Here is a 22609-nt window from a genome sequence, read left to right as displayed (position 1 = left end):
GTATCATTTTTTAAAAAAATTAAAAACATACGACGTCGGTTAAATAACCGACGTCGTTTATTTTCTTACAACGTCGAGTTAGTCGACGTCGTAGGATAGCCGAGGTTAAATGGGGTCATTTAGCCGAGGTTAAAGCTATTTTCTGTAGTAGTGTTAATTTCTAAGTGAACATTAGGTGTTTATACGCACATGAAGCATATTTAAGGTGTTGATAGCTTGAGGAATGAAAATGTAGATCGGAGCATACAAGAGCTCAAAATGAGGACAAATCAAGATGATATAGAGGCAAGGTGGTTCACAATCAGAAGAGCGCGATGATAACAACAACCAACGGAGCATCGGAGCGAAGGAGAAGACGCAACAAGTGAGACTCCGGCTGGCTTTCAGATGGTCAGGTGTCACGCTGCTAGTCACGCCGTGACCCGCAGCATGACAACCTAACCATCTGAAAGTAGTCTGCTAGTCACGGTGGAGGTCACGCTGTGACCCCCATCGTGACTAGCAAACTACTTCGCGGATCCCATGCGTCACGCTGCTGGTTGATAAACATTATTTTTAGTGTTATTTTATATATATATTTTATAGTTTATTTGCAATAATTAATAATTAATTAATTACTTTATATATTTTTTTATTTATTATTATTTTTAATAGCTTTATTAATTTTGTTCAATTTTAGAATAGTTATTATTAAATTTGTTTAGTATTTGAATTCTGTCAGTCTAATAATTTCTTGGTTCTAATTTAATAATAATATTATTAATTTTAGTAGTATATGATGAGTAGGAGTTTAGTAAATGTAATTTAGTCATATATGGTCTCTAATAACATTATTATTATTATTATTATTATTATTATTATTATTATTATTATTATTATTATTATTGACGAGAAAGGCGCAGACACTCGAACCAGAGCACCGATCGGCAAAGCTGCAGGCATCTTCGTTTCAACGATCCGATTCCTTTGACGATCCGATTGAATAGTGAATTAGCGAGAGAGAAGTTGGGCTAAAGGTGTATAAAAGTTGGGCGATATCATAGACATGGATGATCAAATTACTCCGGACCAATTCCGGTCGGAGGGGGTTGTTCGGTACTAGGCGTAGTTCTCTGTTTGGTCTCAGGCGAATTAATCCCAGCATATGTTTTCTGGTTCTTTGGTCTTTTTCTTGAATTATCTGGCTTTAATTTATATTTTCTTAAATTCCTATTTGTTAATTACAAACAAAAGTTGTAATTCCTTTAATGACCATCAATCTTTGGCACAACAATTTATTCACGTCAATTGCTTTTATTCTCTTCACTTATTCATTATTGTTGATTGCAGTAAGTATATTACTTTATTCTCTTCCTTCATTCATTATTGTTAATTGCAGTATTAATTAGTGTTTATATTCACTCTAATTAGATTGTGATTAGTCTCTTGGTAGTTGATTAATGTTTCTACTCTTCTATTTTGATTGTCAATTATGGTCCTTAGTCTTTATTTCCAGGTTATCTTGTTACTTTGTTAATTTATTGTCTTTCCTGCCTCGTTTTCTACCTGCAATTTTTAGTTAAATCAATTCTGGTTGTTGATTGGGTTTGAGCGCTTTAAAATTGTTAAGTTAATTATTTTAGTTTCAAAGTTATTAAATTGCATAGTACAATTCCTTTTGGGTTCGACCCTTGCTATTGCACACTAATACTACAATCGACTCGTGCACTTGCGAGGACTATATTAAAATTGTCCATGACTGGTCACGCCGTGACCTGCAGCGTGACATCCTGGACCTGCAAAGCTTTGGCCTGGTCACGATGGGTGTCATGCCGTGACCCCCATCGTGACTAGGCGTCCCAGAGGCAGTTTTTTGGCGCATTGGCTTTAGTATAAATAGAAGGTTGGCGCGTTGGCTTTAGTATAAATAGAAGGGAGGAGTTATTTTGAGGGGGATCTGGTAGTTTTCTATGTTTTTCCTTAGGTTTTCTCTCCACAAATCCATTTTAGAACATCTATCCATTATAAATCCATCAATTCTTGGAAGATTTAGGGAGACGATACCACTTGTAACTACACATTCTACTTCAATTTCAGATTTACCGTTTATAAATTCAATCAAGTAAGAGTTTATTTCTTACTCTCCTATTTTGTAAATTACTTTTGTACTTGAATTCGTTGTATATTATTTTAATTGTTTTTAGTTATTTCACTTGCTATTGGTTTGTTAATTCCACTATGAGTAGTTAAACTAGTTAGGGACTTAGATTGAATTGCTTTGTATGAATGCCAATATGAATTGAATTGCCAAGTCTAGATTTTGCTATGCCTCTAAAATGAATGCAATTGTGAAATTGGAGAATTGTTTGATTCTTGTTTGGTTAGGGCCCAACTATGCAAGAGGTCATTGGATTTGGTGCTTCACTAATTTAGATGATATAAATTAATAACTATAACACACATATATAATGGAACGAATGGAAAGAATAAAGTAATGAAAATAATATATTGAAAGCACTTATAATAGAAAACCTTGGTTAGTAAAGATCCACCACCGGAATTTAACACTGATCATTGATTCAAAAAGTAATTAATATGCAGTTGAATATTTGTCGTGAAATTATTTCATTTCCGTTTTCCCTTAGTTGTAAGTAACTAAAGCACACGCGGTTTAATTACCCCTAACTACTAAATAATATAAGACAAGCGCTATAGATTTAATTTAATAGCAGCAATAGGAACTAGCTTAGGAAAATCGACAAATTAAATAGCACAAGCACAAGCGGTTGCATTCAGGGACGGAGCCAGAAAAATATTTGAGTGGGGGCGAAGTTTAAATGACGTTAGAATATCAATTACAAAATATCACACAGTCATCATAAGATTAAAATACAAAATATATTATAAATAATATAATGTTTTTGATATATTAAACGATATTTAGAGTCAGAGTAAAAAATATACTTGAGTGAGGTAAAAATGTAAAAATATTTATGATAAAATATGAAACATAATCAATTGAATAAAATAATTTGAATACAATGGAGTATAATATAAACTTGTATACTACATTAATTTAATGATTCATAGAAAGTAGACTAAAAAAATTTTTAATTTAGAGTCGGAGCCAAAAATATACTTGAGTGAGCTGAGGTAAAAATGTAAAAATATTTATGATAAAATATGAAACATAATCAATTGAATAAAATAATTTGAATACAATGAAGTATAATATAAACTTGTATACTACATTAATTTAATGATTCATAGAAAGTAGACTAAAAAAAATTTTAATTTGTTAATTGAATGATTCATAAAAGTAGGCTAAAAAAATAAATAAGTGAAGATAAAGAAAAATGTTTTGAATGAGATTTGAACTTATGACCATACACATTTTTCAAATGTAAATTTAAAGATCTGCCGACTAAGCTACTCTAATTATTAGTATTTTGAACATAAATATATATTTTATACAACATTTAATGCTATACATGTCGATATATACATACATATATATAAAAGGGTAGGGTGGGGGGAGTGGGGGCAGCTGCCCCCAGTGCCCCCATACTGCCTCCGTCTCTGGTTGCATTTAACTTAGAAAAATATTCTACCCGAGACCAATTATCACTAAGCCGTCAATAATTAACCTCAGTTACTACTTGGAATTAGAATAATTTGTAGCACAACATTATCTAATATAGCAAATAATTATATCAAATAAATAATTAATAGGCGTCCCTAAAAATTAAATGATACAACTCTTCAAATAATTTAAGAGAATATTTGATACTCAAATGCATAATATATATATATATATATATATATATATATATATATATATATATATATATATATATAATAAAAATAAATAAATAATCTTACAGTATAATCAATTCCGGGGCTTCAATTCACTAAACCAAACTAAAGAAATTAACCACGAATGGACATTAATAACAACTTTATAGAATAATCTAGAGGGGGAAAGAATGAACATTTTAACAAAAGAATTTTACTACTATTTATACACCCTACAAACTATACTAGAACGATTCTCCACCATTCATTTTCCTATTCGCCCGAGTCTTCCGCTGATGCCGCCGGAATAGCTTCAATTAGAGGACGTCCACTGCTGCGCTGCATGGCCTGTACGTAAGAAAGAAACAAGGTAAATATAATTCTTCTCCCAGGTAAATATAATTCTAATGTTTCATTTGGTTGTGGCTTTGGACTTTATTTAATTAAAAGGCCCCACCCTATCATTAGAATATTGTTTAATTAATCAACCCAAATTTAACATCCAAATTGGACCCATTTACTATTTATAAATATAATAAAAATAAACTAATCTTGCTTTTTAAGTAAATGAACACAAAATAAATGATAAATCATTTTATTAAATAAAAATTAAATTAATTTAAATGATATAAATTAATAACTATAACTCATATATATATATATATATATATATATATATATATATATATATATATATATATATATATATATATATATATATATATATATATATATCAAACTATTAACTAAATATATTGTAAAACATTTAACTAATTAATAATTAAACTCTAAAAATGAATAATTATTATATAATAGTAAATAACTAATGCAAAATTATTATAAAGATATACGTAAAATAAGAGTGTAAAATATGCCTATCATTCACTTATGAGAATAGGGATTCACCATAGCCAAACCTGTCACATTTCTAACTTACTCTTGAGAAAGGGGAGTTGGAAGGAAATGAGCACACAAGATGTTTGATTAATTGCTATGAGAATAGGATTAGAACATTGTTGAGAGACCAATGTCCACGAGAGTGGAATTGGTATTGACTTAACTTCCTTGCATTCGTTGTTGAACATGGTTTATGCCTAGAATCTTAGAACAATAAGGAACATTCGTACATTTTGCTATTTGATCTAAGTCCTATCTTTTATCCTTGACTATCACTTAATCATTCATTTGTTTTATAATTGTCTCTATGCAAACAAACACTTCAATTTGGTTAGCTTTCAAACACTTAATGATATTGTGTTTAACCCCTTTTACTCAAGTCCCTTATGGCTATTCCTAGAGGACGACACTCACTAAAAAAATCACCACTAAAACCAATTTTCAAATGGCGCCGTTGCCGGGGAATGGCATCGGTTTTGAGTAGTGAGTCCATTTGGGTTAACATGAGATTGCATTAAAGTTAGAGAGTATAACCCCCGTTTACTTTTTGTTTTTGCAATTTACTTTGTTTACTTGTGTCTCTTGAAATGAAACTACTCTCTCAAGTAACTACTTTTAGTTGCACAATCTTTCTCTTGTCTTTGTGATTGTAGGTTGATCCAAGATGATGTTTTCTATGTCAAGATTCCAACAAGAGGATCAAGGAAGCTATAAGCCACAAAGGAGATGTTGTAGTGATGCTCAATCTTTCAATGGTTACAACTATGGAGACTTTGAAGACTATAAATCACCTTCACCAAGAAGATATAGGACTTCACAAGAGGAAAAACGACCAAGAAATCCACCACCACTTTCGGCTCAATGTGATGATCAAGAGATGGCTTATTATGATTATTACCATCCAAGGAGAAACAAAAGCTATTATGAAGAGTCTCAAGACTAAAATCAAGACCAATATGAAGGATATGAGGACTACATACCCCAAGATAGATACAATGATACTCAATCATATGGCCCTTATCCAAGTCAAGCTCCACTTATGGAAGATGGATAAAATAATGCTCCATCACAAAATCTCTATTCACAAAAAATCTACCCTCATAACTCTTACTTCAAAAACATTCAACACTCACAAACCCGTCAAAATGATAAATATTTCCCATACACTCAAGATGAACACTACCTTTCATCACAAAATCCTCAATACCCTATATATTCTCATGATCATCAAGACTACCTATACTACTCCAACCACTATGAGGATGAGAAGTACATGATGCAAGCATATGAGGGGGGAGCAAGGAAGAAATGAGGAACCAGATCTTGTCAATGCTGGAAGAATTAAAACAAGATATGACTCACTTCTGGCAAGAATGGAAGCAAGAGTTAAGTCAAGAAATCTAATCCCTCAGGCAAGAAATCTACCCCCTAATGCAAGAGACTCAAACCTCACTTAGGGATTTGGAGAATCGAATTGCTCAAGTGGCTATGTGGGCAAATGAATGGGAGAACATTTGTGTGGAAGAGATGAATATAGGAGATGGTGTGGTAAAGAAAGAGATAGAAGATGCAAGTGGTGAAGATGATGAAGATTTAGAGAACATGTGGGCTGATGAAGAGCTTTGTGGTGACACTTTTGAGTTGTCAAATGGAGTTGAGAAATTGGATGCCTTAGAGGAAGAAGAGTGTGAAAAAATGAGTTGAGGATAGCAAGGTAAGTGTTGATAATATTGAAGAGGATATGGAAGAAAATGTGTCAATTGAGAAAGCTAGTGGAAAAATTAATGAAGAAGAGATGGGGAATGAAGAAAAGGATGATAATGAAATTACAAGAGAGGAGAGTGTGGAAGAGGAAGTTGAGAAGAATGAGAGAGAAGAAAAAGAGAATGAGGAGGAGCGCAATAAGAAATTTGAAGAATATGGTATATTCTTGGAAGTAGTTCATTGCATACATGGGGAGGAGAATGTGCTTATTATGCGCTTTAAGGAGTTTGTGAATACTCGGCACTTGAGGGTACTATCTTGAAGAGCGAGTGGATGGGGCAAAAGGACTATTTCTCATCCAAGTGTCCATGGATGGTTGGTTGTAAGTTGCGTCGAGCCAAGGACGTTAAACGTGGCGCTTCTTGGGAGGCAACCCAATGTTATCTTACTTTTTGTTGTTTCTTTTTCCATTATTTTTGTGATTTTTCATCTGATAGGTAATCTCTTGTTGGATCATGAACTTGTAGAAGGAGGAACTTTGGTGGAAAAGCAATTCACTTCTTTCGACTATAATTCTAAGGGAGTTCCCTACACCATCTAATCCCTATTCTTGCATGATTTGACCATGGTCCATTCATATGATTGCTACATTGTTGCATGCTCCACCCCATTTTGCCCCACCCCCATACTAGCTGCTTCCCTAATGATTTGTCTTGCTTGAGGGCAAGCAAGGTCTAAGTGTGGGGAGGGTTGAGATTCTTGTGAGTACCATGTACCTTCTTTGTGGTCATACTTTTGTGAAGATGAGGTAGATAGGATATGCATTTGAAAGTGTGAATATGTTGTTGTTCCCTTTACTTTGCAATTGTTGTGAAAGGGGCGTTATAGGCTCAATTGGTTGAAAATGTTTGGAAATCACCTCTTACATTGTGTGACATTTGCATAGGACCTAATAAGGATTTATATCTATTTTGCATGCTTGTTTGAGATTTAATCCCCCACTTCCATAGACCTAGGTCATTGATCTCTCGAAATGGGAGTGTATACGGGATAGTTTTGTGAAATGTAAGGTGGTATGACCTGGAATGAATTTTCTCGGTGTGGCACAAGGCAAAAGGAGAGATTTTTCTTTAAGTGAGTTATGTGATTCCCTACTCCCAATGAAAAAGGCAAGAGGGATTGAAAAAAAAAAGAGTCAATGGAAAAAGCTAAAAAAACATTAAGCTATCCTTGCTTGAGAGGGAAAAACATGAGGTGAGCCATCTCGTAGGATTTGGGTAACCATTGCACAAACTTCAAAAAAGCGTAGAGCTCTACATGAAGGCGATTGACTCGACAAGGTTTCCTAGAGGTGATTAGAAAAAAAAGAAAGAAACTCACTCTAAGCCAAAACGAGTGGAGCGGCTTGTGTCACACCATCACACTGACTAAATGGGTCTTTGGTCCCAAATGAGGCAAAGTTGGAGAGCCCGTGTGCATCGTTCCCATTAGTGGGCTCGGCTTTTTAGGCCTGTGGAAGTTGAGGATTGAATCATTTCTGTGCTTGTGAATATGTGTGCTCGAGGGGAATTCCATGTAAAACAATGAGTGAACTTGGGGTTTTGGGGTCCTTACATTTTGATCCAATTGAGAGTATCACATTCACTTCACCACTGTTGCAAAGTAGGAAGCGGAAGAACATATTTGTGATTTCTTATGCATAGCTCATTTACTAGATCTTTGGAATTGCATGGTTGCTTTTGATGATATCCGGTATTTCAATCTGCTTAACTTGGGTTTATCTTGCTTGAGGACAAGCAAGGTCTAAGTGTGGGGAGATTTGATAAGCCTTGAATTAGTCTATAATTATGCTTCGTTTGTACTAATTTCTAAGTGAACATTATGTGTTTATACGCACATGAAGCATATTTAAGGTGTTGATAGCTTGAGGAAGGAAAATGTAGATCGGAGCATACAAGAGCTCAAAATAAGGACAAATCAAGATGATATTGAGCATCAGAGCAAAGGAGATGACGCAACAAGTGACACTCCGGCTGGCTTTCAACTGGTCAGGTGTCATGCTGGTGGTCACACCGTGACCCGCAGCGTGACAACCTAACCATCTGAAAGTAGTCTGCTGGTCACGGTGGAGGTCACGCTGTGAGCCTGTGACCCCCATCGTGACTAGCAAACTACTTCGTGGATCCCAAGAGTCACGCTGCTGGTCACGCCGTGACCTGCAGCGTGACATCCTGGGACCTGCAAAGCTTTGGCCTGGTCACAATGGGTGTCACGCCGTGACCCCCATCGTAACCAGGCATCCCGGAGGCAACTTTATGGCGTGTTGTGTTTAGTATAAATAGAAGGGAGGAGTTATTTTGAAGGGGATCTAGTATTTTTCTAAGTTTTTCCTTAGGTTTTCTCTCCATAAATCCATTTTAGAACATCTATCTATTATAAATCCATCAATTCTTGGAAGATTTAGGGAGACGATACCACATGTAACTACACTTTCTACTTCAATTTCAGATTTACCATTTATAAATTCAATCAAGTAAGAATTTATTTCTTACTCTCCTATTTTGTAAATTACTTTTGTACTTGAATACGTTGTATATTATTTTAATTGCTTTTAGTTATTTCACTTTCTATTGGTTTTTTAATTCCACTATGAGTAGTTAAACTAGTTAGGGGCTTAGATTGAATTGCTTTGTATGAATGCCAATATGAATTGAATTGCCAAATCTAGATTTTGCTATGCCTCTAAAATGAATGCGATTGTGAAATTGGAGAATTGTTTGAATCTTGTTTGTTTAGGGCCCAACTATGCATGTGACACCCCGTAAATCTAACCCTTAATTGAGATTAATTGAGGAATTAATCCTAATTCACCTTTGATAATTTGTTTCTAAAAATCCTGAAATTTAATAGTCGAGGGACTAGAATTTGACTAGTTTCCTTAGTCAACCATGTGTACCTTTTGCCTTATGCTTTGTACCTCAACCTTTTGTCTTCCTAGCTTTAGTAAGGGTAAAGATGACCTTTCACACATGTTTTGATGCTCAAGTTTTCCCTAGCAAGACACTTCACTCATTTCCCTTACTAGTCAAATCATAAACACTCCACCTTCTCTCTACAGAAATCTTAGATTTCTCTCCAAGCTAGAAGAAGAATTCCCTAGCCTTGCAAAGATTCATCCAAAGATTTCACCTTTCTACCTCCCTAGCCTAGGAAAAGGTAAGATCTAAAGTTATTTAGTGTTTTTAGTTAGCTTTAAGGTGTCTTTATCTTATTTTGGTGCTTCTTTGTGGTTTGGTTGTATGAGAAGTATTTGGTGAGAAAGAGCTTCAAGGAGAGGCCTATGAGTGTAAGAGATCAGAAGAAAGAGGTTTTTGGTCTACAAAGGTAACCCTTCGTATAAAAAATCTATTTTCTATTTCTATGAATGATTATTTGCTTCTAGTTGATGATTCTTGATGTATTTGTGAGATTGGAAGCATGATCTTGTGATAATGCATGTTTAGAGCTTGTATTTAGGGTTCTTGAATTTCTTTCTTTGTGCTATTCTTGGGTTCAAGTCATATCTGTGTTGTATGTGAGGTTTTGGGTGTTTTGGACTTAAAGTTGACCTTGTAGATGAATTTCCCCGAAGGGAAAATTTGGTGTGCATGGATGTACCCCGCGGGCGGAACGGCGGGCAGTGGCCTACCCACCGCCCCACCCGTGAGGAACGCAACTTTATTGGGTTGTACCCCGCGGGCAGGATCACGGGTGATGGCCTACCCGTGGCCCCACCCGCGGGGAACATGATTGGTGTTGCGGAGAGTTGTTTCCCCGTAGTTCTTTCCTTTTGGTATTTGATGTTTTGACCTCCCGTTGTTGGATTATTGAGCTTTTGTGAGTCTTCTTGATGTTTCGTATGTCTAGAACGATGTATTAAGTATCCTTGTTAGGACTTGGTGTCTTGAATCGTGCTTGTGGTCCAATCTTGTGATTTGTTGGGCTAGTACGAGTCTTGAAGGTTCAATGGAACCATTTTGGTTTACCTGTTTGATGTGCATGCTAGTGTTGATGTCGTTTATGCTAGTATGTGTGGTTTGTTCCTTCTTGTTAAGAATTGGCGACTTCTGTTGCCAATCATGATGATATTGGATTGAAGTCCATTGTTGTTGTTGTTGAGTATAGCTTCATGTCTTTTATTGAAATCTCTTGGTTGATTCGTATGGTGTGATCTTGTACAATCGTTGTACCTTTGTTGATATTTGATTGAGCTATTGATGAACCTTAATCTTCTTGATGATGACTATGTGTGAATATGAATGAGATTGGTGGTTTTGTTACTTGAGCTTTGCTCACGAGATCGGTGGTATGTTACTATGAATTTAATGGTACCCTCGTGTACTGAGAGATTGGTGGTATAATGATTGGTGGTGCGATTGGTGGGGGACGACGGTCCCAGGAGGGAGAAGGTTGGACTCGGTGTACAGGGTGGCACTCGGAGGTACAGGTTGGAACTGTGATAAGGCCGGGGGTAGCCATAAGGGTGGTACTAAGGTAAAAGGTTGGAACGTGAAGCTTGTCATTATGTGATTTGTTGTGTTTATTGCATATGAGCATGTCTATGATGAACTCTACCTTGTGATTGGTAGGTTGCATCTAGAGTTGTGGTTGTCACTTGTTGATTGTGGTCTCTATTTGTTGAGGTTGTTGGTCTCGATCTTTATTGAGAGTGTGATATGTCTATTGTTGTCTCATCTCTTGGTTTTCAAATGCTATATACTGTACTCCTCAGTTTCAAACGGTTTTGACTATATCTATGTATATATATTGATACTTTAACGCGTATTGGTGGGTTACAAACTTTATTCGCTAACCAGGTGTTATCCCTATGTTTTACAGGTTTTGAGTAGCCTTCGGAGAGCGCACTAGATGTGGACCGTAGTTAGTGTAGCTCTCATTTTTCCTTAGTATTCTGTTTAGCCTGTGAGCCGTAGACATTTGACAATGGTTTTAGTTGTAGCTTGTGCACCTATCTTTTTGTATAGGTGTGGTATAACACTACCCGAATTATGTTAGCTTCCGCTTTGTTTAATGACTAATGTTAGACTGTTTATCTCTTATTTAAGCTTTTAAAATGTTGGTAATTTCAGGGGTGTTACAATGCAAGAGGTCATTGGATTTGGTGCTTCACCTATGAGAATAGGGATTCACCATAGCTAAACCCGTCACATTTCTATCTTACTCTTGAGAAAGGGGTGTTAGAAGGAAATGAGCACACAAGATGTTTGATTAATTGCCTCACCTAGTCTAATTGCTATGAGAATAGGATTAGAACCTTGTTGAGAGACCAATGTCCACGAGAGTGGCATTGGTATTGACTTAACTTCCTTGCATTCGTTGTTGAACATGGTTTATGCCTAGAATCTTAGAACAGTAAGGAACATTCGTACATTGCTATTTGATCTAAGTCCTATCTTTTATCCTTGACTATCAGTTAATCATTCATTTGTTTTGTAATTGTCTCTATGCAAACAAACACTTCAATTTGGTTAGCTTTCAAACACTTAATGATATTGTGTTTAACCCCTTTTACTCAAGTCCCTTATGGTTATTCCTAGAGGATGACACTCACTAAAAAAATCACCACTAAAACCAATTTTCACCTTCCTCTGTTGGATTGCGTGGGAGTTGGTAATTGATGGTTTGGTTGTGAGTGTGATGTTGTGGTGTAAGTGAGGATCCGCTAGATGGGCGGTGGCGACGGTGTGGAAAGCACCGTGCGTTAGGCTTCACTACGGTGAAGATCCTGCCTTGCTTGGTTGTTGATGTGGATGTGAGTGAGGTTCCGCTAGATGGGCGATGGCGACAAATGTGTGGAAAGCAAAGTGCGCTAGACTTCGCTGCGGTGAAGTTCTGCCTTACAATGTTAGTGTTGTGTATGGAAGTGAGGTTCCGCTGGATGGGCGCTGGTGACGGTTGCGTGGGAAGCACCGTGCACTAGGGTTCACTGTGGTGAAGTTCTGCCTTGCTAGGCCCTTTGAGTGTTTCGATAACACCAGAGTGATCCTTTATGATTCGAGTCATTGCGACGACTCTCCGGTGAATGTCTTGGTTTGGCTATGTCCTCGATGAATCCATTGTTCTTATCATTGTATTGGTTCCTTGATTGATTATTGTATGATGTATCTTGTTGTTAAGCATGTTGCTTATGTTATCCTTATTGACCTATTGAGTAACCTTTTGATGTTGGTCTTTATTTGAGAGTGAACTATGATGATTCTCATGATGTTTCTATTCCTCGTTTTAAAAGACTATATATCTACTTCCAGTCTCAAATGGTTTTTATTATATCTATATTATATGGTACTCAGCACGTATTAGTGGGTTACCAACATTATTCGTTGACAGGTGCTATCCCTTATGTCTTACAGGTGTTGAGTAGATCCAGGAGAGTGCGCTAGTGGAAGAGTTAGATAGCGTAGCCCATCTCTTGGTAGTTTTAGACTTGTGGCCTGTGAGCCTAGTTTATGATTTGATAACTGTTGTTTTGGATTTGACCTTAGATTCTAGCCTATGCATCTATAGTTAGATAGATGTGGCATAACATCTCCCGGTTTTGTTTAGTTAGTTTCCGCTTTGCTTAATCTCAATAACGTTTAGACTTTATCTCTTTCCTAAGCTTAAAATGGTTTTAAAATATGCTTAAAATCGGGGGTGTTACAATACTTGCAACTAAAAGTAGTTGCAAGGTGAGATAACAATTGGAAGTATCATATCACGGTTTGCTCACCTTTTCTAAACAAGTAATCAAACAAGAAAATATACAAAAACAAGAGAAATAACAAAAACAAGATGGATTAACAAGATAGACAAATGGGCACAATGGATAACAAATAACTACAACAGGCAACCTAGAAATCCTATTGACACATTCCTAGATTGTCTTAGTAAGCACACTTCACTCGACACCTATTGCCATCCCTGGCAACGACGCCATTTTGATGATTGTAGTTTTGAGTGGGATGGTGTGTGGTGGAATAGTGTGTAAACGGAAGTGTGGAACTCCCGAGTGTCGAACTCAAGGATGGCAAGTTGGAGTAAGTGAAATGCAAGACAACTAGGTGTCACAATGTATCAATAAGAGATGCTAGGTGCAAGATGAGGATGGTAAGGAAACAAGGGTGTAAGCATAAGGAAACCAAATAAAAGGAAGAAAATAAACATGTAAATGAAGATTTGGATGGAAAGGATTTGTGGTCATGCATTCATTGGTCTTCACCTCGACCGGACACTCCTAGCTCAAGATATGATCGTTTTACCAAACTGTCGCCGGAATGCCCTGAAATTGTCAATGTTTTACTATTTTTCTACAAAGGCAATAGAATTAGTCCTTAATCCTAATTTCTATCAATGTAAGCTAATTAAGCACAAATTAAGCATAAAGGACTCTAATTAAAGCAAAATTAGCCTATTAAATACCCTCTAAAACATAGCATATTTGGGTCTTATCAATATCAAATACAATAACCAACCACATTATTGAAAATGAACTCCAACATCAACATTATTGTAATAACAGACAAGCTGCAAATGAGAACACCACAACATCAGGCATCTAGGATGCATTTCTTCGAATGAAACCAATGCATCATTGTAACGTGTATATGATTCCCTTGAAGAAACACAAATGGAAAAGCTAAAATTCTAAATGAGATGGTAGCTAGGTTTTGATGTTCCATTGGTAATTTGGTATTCATACCTTGGTTAAACCAGATTTCTTCAAATACAAAATTACCAAATTGTATACTCACTTCTTTTTTCCGAGCTTTCAGGTGCGAATAAGTGTCTAGTAAGGAATATGCGAACGAATCAACGTGCGACACGTGTCCAGATCAAATAGCTTAAAAAACGTGGTGGCATTTTCGTAAATAATTGAACATCGAAGTAAAATCAGTGTTTCTCATCCATTAGATCTGGACACGTGGACGAACAAAATCCAATCTTATTTCGCTCCTGGGCGAAGCATAGAATCGCACTCAGGTGCGAATGCTTCGCCCAGGAGTGAAATAGGAATGGATTTTGTTCGTCCACGTGTCCAGATCTAATGGATGAGAAATACTGATTTTTTTTAAAAAGCGCGGTGACATTTTCGTAAATAATTGAACATCGAAGTGCAAGTAAAATGCATTACAAGTGCACGTAAAATGTATTATAGGTGCAGGTAAAAATTTACATTAAGCATCAATACTAAGTGCACCTATAGTTATAAGTAGTTGCACCTATAGTTCTAAGTAGTTGCACACATAGTTATAAGTAGTTTCACCTAGGTGCATGAATGTTTGCGGGTGGTTTTCAGGGGTATTACTACCCGCTGAACTCAGATCAATGAATGTTAACAAGGCAAAATTACATGCACTTATAAGTGAAAGTAGGTGCAGATATAGTTATAAGTAGTTGCACCAATAGTTATAAATAGTTGCACTGATAGTTATAAGCACACCTAGGTGCATGAATGTTTGCGGGAAGTGAATGCTAACAAGGGAAAATTACATGCACTTATAGGTGAATGTAGGTGCACTTGTAAGTGATTTTACTTGCACTTCGATATTCAATTATTTACAAAAATGCCACCGTGTTTTTTAAGCTATTTGATCTGGACACGTGTCGCGCGCTGATTCGTTCACATATTCCTTCCTGGGCACTTATTCGCACCTGAGTGCATCCATATATATATATATATATATATATATATATATATATATATATATATATATATATATATATATATATATATATATATATCTTATTGTTTTTTATTAAAAAAAAATCTTAATTGTATTGTAATTCAAATGTATTGTTCCAAACAAAAAGGAACTACCGAATGCAGATATTATGTGAAGAAATTAATGTTGAAAATTATTTCAATGCAAGCATACAAAGGAATGGATAACACAAATAATTTAATAAAATATCTTTCTCCTTTAAATTTTTAAAAATACTAACTTATTAATTATTTATCTCTTTTCAACTTTGTAGAGCATAGAGAGATTTGGAAGATTGGCCTACAATCAACATGAGATTGATGAAGTTAGAGACATATGGTCCATGTTTCTTATTGATCAATTGGTTAATACAATACTTCTTTAGTACATTAAATAATTGATATTGATAATTTTAGTTTCAAAATATTATTATTAATTACTATTAATTGTAGAATTTATTAGCTTGATTGATTGTGATATTCATTAGTTTGATTAGTTAAGAGATTTATTAGCTTGATCAATTGTGTAATTATAAATGTAAAATTGCACAAATTTTGAATGCTGATGTGAATGGTAAAATTTCCAGGTTTTGAGAGAAAATTATAAAATAAATTTCATACTTTAAAAAAATATTATACGACGTCAATTTTTAATCAAAAACCGACGCCGTATAATTAAAAAAAAAAACAAACAAATGACATCGGCTTTTAACTCAAAATCGACGTCGTTTGTTTGTTTATTTTATTTTATTTTATTTTACGTAATACATACGACGTCGGTTTTAGTTAAAAATCGACATCGTATATATAATTTAAATTTTTTTTTAAACAAACAACGTTGGTTTTTAGTAAAAATCGACGTCATTTGCATAATTTAAAATATTTTTGAAATACAAACGACGTCAGTTTTTGCTAAAAATCGACGTCATTTATTATTTTTAATTTTTTTTAAAAAATTATACGACGTCGATTTTTAATAAATAACCGATGTTGTGACATCCCCATGGTTGCAGTAGGCGCTAGGCGCTAGTCGGGCGCCCGGACAGTGCCTAGTGCCTAGGCGGTCTAGGCGGCGCCTAGGCGGAATCTAGGCGGGCGCCAAAAAAACAGTGGTAGACTTGCAGTTTGACAATTTTAATGAGGTTGTTTTCAACATTTAATCAAATGACACATCCAAATAAATGAATTAATGATGATTCATAAGTCATAACATCAAAACAATGGGTTTGAAAAAAAAACATTAAAACAATATTAAAAATTAAAAATACTCAAATATGAAATAGTCAAATACTTCAATCATCCAAAGATTGAAAGTATCAAACTAGTCTACGAGTGTATATATGTCATATTATATATATGTATGTGCGCGCACACACACACACACACACACATATATAATAAAAAAAATAGGCCGAGGCGATCGGGTTAACTCGACCGAAATGGACGAGTTAACTCGACTAACTTAGACGCTAGGCGGCCAAATCGGCCGGTAACCTAGGCGGGTGCCTAGGAGGGAAATTGCCACGGTCTAGAGGCGCCTAGCGCCTAGGCGGGCGCCTAGACCGATTTTTACAACCCTGGACATCCCAGAAAATTACCCCTTAAACGGAATTAATTATTTAATTAATTCTGAGCTTGCTTTGCAAATTTCTTCCTAATTCTTTATTAAATAGTCGAAGGACCTAAATTGACTAGACTCTATAGTCAATTGATTTAGCCAATGAATTGTACCTTGTGCCTTATACCTTGTACCTAGCCTTTAAATTCTTCCTAACAATTTTGTAGTCAATGGAGGCTATTATAGTCTTTTCACACCCTTACTTGACATCCTAGATATTTTCCCTAACACACCACTATTGCTTTCCCACAGTAGGCAAGAACTTCATTTCTCTCCACCTTCTCTCTAAAATCCTAACTTCTTCCCCAAGCCAAACCAAAACCCTTCCCCAATCTTGCCAAGAACCCTTCAAGATACAACTTTCTTCCACCAAGACCTTAGGAGGGTAAGTTCTAAGTCTGACTAGCGTTTTTATCTAGTTTTTCCTTGCCTTTATCTAAGTTTTGCTTATTTGTGTGGTTTTGGTTTGTGTTGGGAAGGCCTTGTAGAAGAAGAGTTTCAAGAAGAAGAATAGGAGGTTGAGAAGGTGTTTCTAGACTTAAGGAGGTAACCCATGTTCTACAAAACTTATTTTAAATTTGATAATATGGATTTCTTGTTATTCTTGATGTTCATGAGTGAAATGATGCATAATTTTGTGTTTGTGCATGTTTAGAGCTTGTATATAGGGTTCATAAATTCTATTCTTTGAGTTTTTCATGTGTTCAAGCTCCCTTATTGTTGTATGAGAGGTTTTGGGTGTTTTGGACTTGAACTTGGACTTGTTGGCAATTTTCCCCGAAGGGATTTTTCTCTCCCAGGTGTTGTACCCACGGGCGGAGAGCCTACCGCCGTTCCACCCGCGGGGAATGTGGTGGATGGTGGCGGGGGGAGCCACAGGTGGTTGACCACCCACCGTTCTGCCCACTGGTACATTGTGCTTTGGCCTCCGTTTTGTTGAATCCTTGTGCAATTGTGTGTCTCATTTGATGTTTCGTACGTCTAGAACGGTATCCTAAGTAACCTTGATAGGCTTATGAGAATTGAATCATGTTTAAGGTCCAATTTTGTGATTCGTTGGATTAATGTGAAGTTATTGATGTTCGTTTGAACCGTTATGTCTATCCTATTGATGTGCATGCTAGTTATGATGTTGTTGATGCTAGTATGTGTTCATTCATTCGTTATCAATGAAGATTGGTAACTTGCGTTCACCAATCATTGTAATCTTTGGATTGAAGTCTATCGTTATTGTGTCATTGTCTTGATTGATCGTTTCATGTCTCTCATTGAAGTCTTACGATTGAATCCCTTGTTGTTATCTAGTACATATGTTGTACTCTATTGTTGATCCTTGATTAGGTTATTGATAAGCCTCAATCCTTTATGTCAATGACTATGTGATTGTTATGAGATTGGTGGTAATGAGCTTTGCTCACTTGATTGGGCGATACTATCACGTGATAAGTACTATTATTAACGACATTGCGTATGTCTATAAAAGTTGGCGGTAAGCAGGCGGGGAGCAATGGCTCCAGGAGGAATAAGGTTGGACTTGGTGTACAGGGTAGCACTTGGAGGTACATGTTGGAACTGAAATAAGGTTGGAATGGTGATATAAGGTTGGAACCAGGATAAGGTTGGAACTTGTCATTGATTGCGATCCTTGACTTTCATTGTTTATAAGCATGTTTGATGTTATCTTTTGATTGTTATTGATTATCGTATCTTATGATGAGTTTGTTGTGCTTGTCATTCATGATGATCTCTTGAGTAACCGTATGATGTTTGGTCAATTGATTGCGAGTGATTATGATGAGTTTTATGTCGTTTCTATTCCTCGTTTTAAAAGACTATATATTATGTATTCCATGTCTCAAAATGATTTTCCCATATCTATACTACACTGTATTTAACGTGTAGTAGTGGGTTACTTAGCATTATTCGCTAACGGGTGCTACCCTTATGTTTTACAGGTATTGAGTAGTTTCCTCGAGCGCGCTAAAAGATGACGTAGCGTAGCTTAGCTCTTGATTCCTTAGTCTAGTTTTGAGGCCTGTGTGCATTTAGTTCTAAACTTGTGAACTTAATGTTATGTTTTAGATAATTAAAGTACTTGGTTTTTAGTCTGTGCATCTATATATTAGATAGATGTGGCATAGCATACCCCGATTGACAAGTTTAGCTTCCGCACACTTTATTTCTTAATGACTAGTTAATCTTTATCTTTAAGCTTTAAATTTCTTAGTTTATCGTGTAAAAATCGAGGGTGTTACAGACGTTGTATGCTTTATTTAAAATTTTTAAAAATATATACGTCGTCGGTTTTTTATAACCAATGTCGTATCATTTATTTATAACGTTTTCCAAAATGACATCCAAAAAAAATTGGTGTCGTTTGTCTCAAAAAAGCAACGTTAAAAATGTTATTTGTAGTAATGCATGATTCAATGGATGGGCAAGCTGTAAACTGATAACGCTAAACAACTACTTTTACTAAACATATTTTATAAACCGATGGTCAAATATTCTAATTTAACCCATGATTACCAAATAATGCATGAATCTATTATTATTTAATCTAATTTGTAACATTATAAACTCATATTTCTCTGTACATTTTTTAAAAGTAGGTGTCTTAATAGCATCCCTATTAGTTGATTTTTTGTGTGGCCAAATGCATGTGAGGGTGAAGAGAAAGAAAGATGAGAGAAGGTTTGAGATTCTTGCAGGATGACCTGGATTTTTATCTCCACAGTGGCCCCCACCAAAGATGAAATCATACTGGGCATGTTAACAGTTGTTATTCTGTGGACCATGGTCCGAAAATGGCGTTGTTTATTTAAGTAAAGAAATAGCAGCTGTTACTTTTTAACAGATTCTGTATTTTTTGAGTTCATAACAAAATGAAACTACAGTGTATCTAAAATTAAATTGTCTCGCACATATTATCAAATGAAACTGTAATTGAATTGTAATGATACTTTAGTTGTGTTGAAATGAAACTGCAGTATGTATAAATTGAAACTGAATAACATGTCTCACATATTGAATGTATATTGTCAAATAGAACAATAGTTAAATAGAAATGATACTTTAGTTTTGTTGAAATGAAACTACGGTTTGTCTAAAAAAACTGAATAACATGTCTCACATATTGAGTGTATATTGTCAAATGAAACTGTAGTTATAGTAGTTGTGTTGTAATGGAACTACCGTGTATATAAAATGAAATTGAATAACAGTTTGACATATTTGAGTGTATATTGTCCAATGAAACCGTAGTTGAATTTGAATTATAATTTAAGGGTGTTGTAATAAGACTACAATGAGTATAAAATGAAATTCAATAACACGTCTTATTGTAATAAGACTATTGTATGTATAATGTTGAATGAAACTGTAGTTGAAATAAAATGAAACTTTAATTGTACTATAATGAAACTACAATGCATATGAAATGAAATTGAATATGTTATACAAATTGAACTAATTACACGGAACGACAAGGAACAGGTGCCGTATCTTTTCATTAAAAGAAACAACACCGTTTTGGACCATGATCCACAATATAATTTGCTGCACGTTAACCATATCAATTTTATTTTTCGTGACAACTCTTTTTCCATTTGTTATATTAAATTGTGTACTTTTAGTATTGGAATTGTGAACTTCAACTAAAATATAAATTGTGTTTCTAAGTTTTGTAAATTTATGAATACAATACATGGTCTCTTTTTCCTCTTTTTTATTTTTTTTTTCTTTTTCTTTTCCTTCCTCCTTCTCTCCTTCTTGATTCATAAAAATTTATGAAAAAATTATACTAATGTGGTTGATCTAATTAATATACCCATTGCATTTCCTGTTCAATATTTCAGAGTTCAAACTAAAGCTGCCCTTCATTTCAAACTCTGCATCTCTCTCTACATACTAGCTCACTAGAATTCTTGAATGGCTTTTGTTGTCGTAACTTTTCTCTACTGGGAATAGTGGATCAACACCTTTCGCATCCCAACCCATCTTTCAACAATACACAACTAGTCTTGTTGTTATCCGAGAATTGAAGCTCTACTTTCTTCAACACTTTCTTGAGACACAGACTGTTAATCAAAGTCTGGATGCAGAAATCAGAGATGTAGCTGCTGATGAAGCTGAAGCTGAAATCGAAGCTTCTCGTGGGCTTCACCAGACCTTGCAGAAAGTAGTAAAGAATGTTGAGGCACTTGAAGTCCGGATCCAGATTGACAAGGAAAGCAGATCTGAGTAACAGTCACATGACAGTTCATCTCCAGAAGCTTTAACAGTCTTGTTCATTTGCGTTTGCTTGAGAGATTGAAATTTGAAAGGAGAAATGTGGAGGGCTTTTATCGTCTAACCGTTCTTCCTCAGAACCTTAAGAAGTTGACACTTTGTAATACTTATCTTCCGTGGGAGGACATGGACATTATTGGAAGGTTGCCAAAGCTCGAGGTGCTCAAACTGAAAGAGTTTGCCTTCTCCGGTCCAAAGTGGGAACCAGCAGATGATGATGGGTTTAAGGGATTTAAGCTTTTACTTATTGCACGCTCAGATCTCAAATGCTGAATACAACTAATGATCATTTCCCCGTCTTGGAACGCTTAATCCTTAGATTTTGCTTGGACTTGGAAGAACTTCTAAGTGAATTTGCAAATTTAAATACACTACAACTAATTGAGTTAGAAAATTATTGTTATTCTATTCTGGTGGAATCTGCAAGGAAGATTCAAGAAGAGCAACAGAGCTATGGTAATGAGGCACTTGTTATTCGTGATCTTGGAGCTAAGGTCTGTCTTCTATTCATCTTCCTTGATATTGATATATTGGTTTTGGGCTCTTTTTATGGAATTTTTATTGCATATACATACATATATATATATATATATATATATATATATATATATATATATATATGATAGGAATATTTTTGTAAGTTTTGATGAGCCAAATGTATCTTTAGATCCCCTTAGTTTTTAAGTCTTTAGTACAAGCATCATAAATCAGAATATTGAAATCAGAAGGAATCTACCATAGGAAGAACAAAATTAATTTGAGAAATTAATTTTGGTCCTACGAGTATTCATCCGTGAAAGAAGCATAAAGCAATGGCGTTGCAAGGAATGACCGGATGAGCCTAACGGCGATTCCCCCCAAGGACCTATTTTTTAAGGCAGATTTTGAAGGAGCTCGATGTGTGCTAAAAGAGCACAATGTGTCTAAAGGAGCACGATGTGTTCAAAAGAGCACAATGTGTGCTAAAGGAGCACGATGTGTTCAAAAGATCACGATGTGTCTAAAAGAACACAATGTGTCCGAAGGAGCACGATGCTTACTAAAGGAGCACAATGTGACCAAATCTGCACAATGCTGCTAAGGAGCACAATGCGAAGGAGCACAATGCCACCTAAGAAGCACAATGTTGTCTAAGAAGCACAATGTTGTCAGAAGAGCACAATGTATCGAAAGAAGCACAATGTATCGAAAGAAGCACAATGTTCAAAGTCAAGGAGCACGATGTTCAAGTCAAAGGAGCACAATGTGGCAAAAGAGCAAGATGATCAGAAATTGGATAAATTCGAAGGAATTTACTCCAAGTCCACCCACATGCCACAAGACTCCAAAATTGCCTGAAAGACATTTGATCAGAACGGAAAAATATTTATGAAGGCATGAATATAAAAACTTATCCTAGAAATAAATTCTATCAGATGAATTTATTTCAAAGATTCGTTGGATATTCAAATTGACAATTAAAGTAATATTTTTAGAAACAACTAGAAAATCAAAGTTGTGCTAAAAATAATTACTTTGTCAGGCAAGTTGACAAATCAAATCAAAATTGAAGATCTACTACTGTCAACAATATCAGGCTATGAAGA

At 35.4% G+C, this 22609-nt stretch overlaps 1 protein-coding gene across 4 annotated transcripts in view; it reads right to left on the bottom strand.

Moving 5' to 3' along the window:
- LOC109171032 (putative late blight resistance protein homolog R1A-10) overlaps nucleotides 1-22609 on the bottom strand; it is a 95504-nt gene that overhangs the window by 35667 nt on the left and 37228 nt on the right. Inside the window, exons 4-5 of one of the 4 annotated variants that reach the window (XM_019320173.1) lie at nucleotides 14114-14179; nucleotides 13995-14026 (exon numbers count right to left, since the gene is read on the bottom strand). The exons of 2 other annotated variants lie outside the window; for them this stretch is intronic. In XM_019320173.1, the coding sequence (XP_019175718.1) occupies nucleotides 14146-14179 (34 nt within the window). In that variant the 3' untranslated portion in view covers nucleotides 13995-14026; nucleotides 14114-14145. Of the gene's footprint in view, nucleotides 1-13994; nucleotides 14027-14113; nucleotides 14180-22609 lie in introns of those variants that run through there. One more of the 4 variants, XM_019320172.1, reaches the window with a different exon arrangement.

Source organism: Ipomoea nil, unplaced genomic scaffold (genome assembly GCF_001879475.1).
Source record: "Ipomoea nil cultivar Tokyo-kokei standard unplaced genomic scaffold, Asagao_1.1 scaffold3384, whole genome shotgun sequence".
Taxonomy (NCBI): domain Eukaryota; kingdom Viridiplantae; phylum Streptophyta; class Magnoliopsida; order Solanales; family Convolvulaceae; genus Ipomoea; species Ipomoea nil.
Note: the sequence above shows the minus strand (reverse complement) of the source record. Positions and strands in the feature narration are given on the sequence as shown.